The 2,077-nt window shown below is 43.1% G+C and overlaps 1 protein-coding gene across 1 annotated transcript; it reads left to right on the forward strand.

The window, feature by feature from the left end:
* The first annotated feature begins 208 nt into the window (after positions 1 to 208).
* LOC110896805 lies at positions 209 to 904 on the forward strand. The gene has a single exon (XM_022143917.1). It carries the CDS (start codon positions 209 to 211, stop codon positions 902 to 904), a length of 696 nt encoding a protein of 231 aa, XP_021999609.1.
* Positions 905 to 2,077: the final 1,173 nt, after the last annotated feature.

Below are 2,077 nucleotides of genomic sequence, written 5' to 3' on the forward strand. Positions count from 1 at the left end.
CATTGACTTCATGGGACCTTTTCCATCTTCAAGTGGAAATAGGTACATCCTCGTGGCCATTGATTACGTTTCAAAGTGGGTCGAAGCTCAAGCTTTGCCCACCAATGATGCCCGAGTGGTGGTGAGATTCCTTAAAAAGTTATTCACGCGTTTCGGAGTCCCTAAAGCTATCATAAGTGACCGTGGTACGCATTTTTGCAATTCCGCCATGGAAAAGGCACTTGCACGCTACGGTGTCACTCATCGTCTTTCCACCGCGTACCACCCGCAAACTAGTGGCCAAGTAGAGAATGCTAACCAAGGGGTGAAGAGGATCTTAGAGAAAACGGTAGGAAAAAGTAGAAAGGATTGGTCGGAAAAGCTCGACGACGCTTTGTGGGCTTTCCGCACCGCCTATAAGACACCGTTAGGAACAACACCCTTTATGATTGTGTATGGCAAAGCTTGCCATCTTCCGGTAGAGTTAGAGCATAGAGCCTTGTGGGCATTGAAAGCCGTTAATCTTGACCTTACCGAGGCCGCTAGAAGGAGGTTCTTCCAAATTCACGAGTTGGAAGCATTGAGGGATGCCGCCTATGAACGATCTTGGAGTATCAAGGAAAAAACTAAGGCATTGCATGATAGGAGGTTGCGAGGCTTGAAAGAGTTTAAGGTAGGTGATAAAGTGCTTTTGTTTAATTTGAGGTTGAAATTGATAGCAGGGAAATTGAAATCAAGATGGAGTGGAACGTATGTGGTAAGAGAAGTGTTTCCATACGGCACGGTTGAATTATACAACGAAGTCGACAAAGGAGTATGGAAGGTAAATGGTCATAGATTGAAACATTACTTGGGAGGTCCCATTGATACCACCGAAGAGGAAGAAATTCCTCTAGAGGACCCACCCACCTTCACCGAGCAGTGAGTGCGAAAAGCTTCGTGTGTAGAGTATGTACCGTTTGTAAATTTCTTAATTTTTCGTAGTTTTTCGGTGTTTGTTTTGTGTCGTTGAGAATTTTGCAGGTTTCATCATCGCTACGGAACGGAAAAAGCATGAGAAAAGAGGTCCCAGGTATGTTCTTTAGACACTTAGAAAAAATTTTGTGGGTTTTGGATGGTTTGGGAAAAAGTTGGAAATTTTTCTAAGGCATGAAACAAGAGATTTGACGAAACATTCTGTGAAAAACGGCCCTTGGCGTGACGCCAAGGGCCTTAGCGTCACGTGTAGCCTAACAGTTCAAAACAAATAAAATTTTGACCCGCCGCGTAACGCGAGGCCCCTCCCCTGACCCTTAGCGTTACGCGAGACCCCCTTGGACCGGATTAAAGCGTTTTCGTTGAACATGTTGGCTGTAATGCTTTCCTTTCCCCTTTTCCAAAACCCTAGTCGCGAATTTCACTAAAATCACCATAACTCACTTGTTTTTCCACCAAATTTCTCCGTTCTTCTTCCTAAATCACCACAATCACATTCCCCACAATCTTAACCATCAATTTCACCCGAATTCGCGCTCCATTCTCGCGTTTTTGGACAAATTCATGCACCACAAGTTCAAGGCTTCATTTTTCTTCCTAAATCCGAATCCAAGGTATGATTTCTGTGATTTCTCGCTAGTAGGTAACTTTATTGCTTAGTTGTAGTGTTGGGTCAGTCATGTCTTAGATTTAGGGTTTGTGTAGGTTCATAAAGTTGGGATTTTTGAGCCTTTAGTCATGTTAGTGGTATGCGGGTGGTTATGTTTGGGATGTTTACATACAATGGGGCTTGCGGATGGTTCGGGTTGGTTTGCTTGAGGTTGTTTGAGACTTGTGGGGTATGTTTGGGCAACTAGACAACATGTTTGAGCTTTACGGGTTTGTTTGGCTATAACTAATGAATTTTTGCTAAAAAAAAATAGGTTTTTGAACTAATTTTTGCAAATGTGATTAGTTTTCTAAACGGATTTTGTTGCCACAAACGTTGCGTTAAGGTTTAAAAAGTCAAACTCTCACGTGTTTCGCCTCAAGTGTGGGGATATTTTGGCACTTACGCTTAATTGAGGACAATTAAAGTGCCGGGAGGAGATAGTTGTTGGTGCACTTGTGTCTGTAATTTGTC

Source organism: Helianthus annuus, chromosome 2, assembly GCF_002127325.2.
Source record: "Helianthus annuus cultivar XRQ/B chromosome 2, HanXRQr2.0-SUNRISE, whole genome shotgun sequence".
In the NCBI taxonomy this organism is placed as follows: Eukaryota; Viridiplantae; Streptophyta; class Magnoliopsida; order Asterales; family Asteraceae; genus Helianthus; species Helianthus annuus.

Bases quoted from the DNA above. Each gene is read 5' to 3' on its own strand.
- LOC110896805 (XM_022143917.1), top strand. From the start codon at position 209: ATGGAAAAGGCACTTGCACGCTACGGTGTCACTCATCGTCTTTCCACC.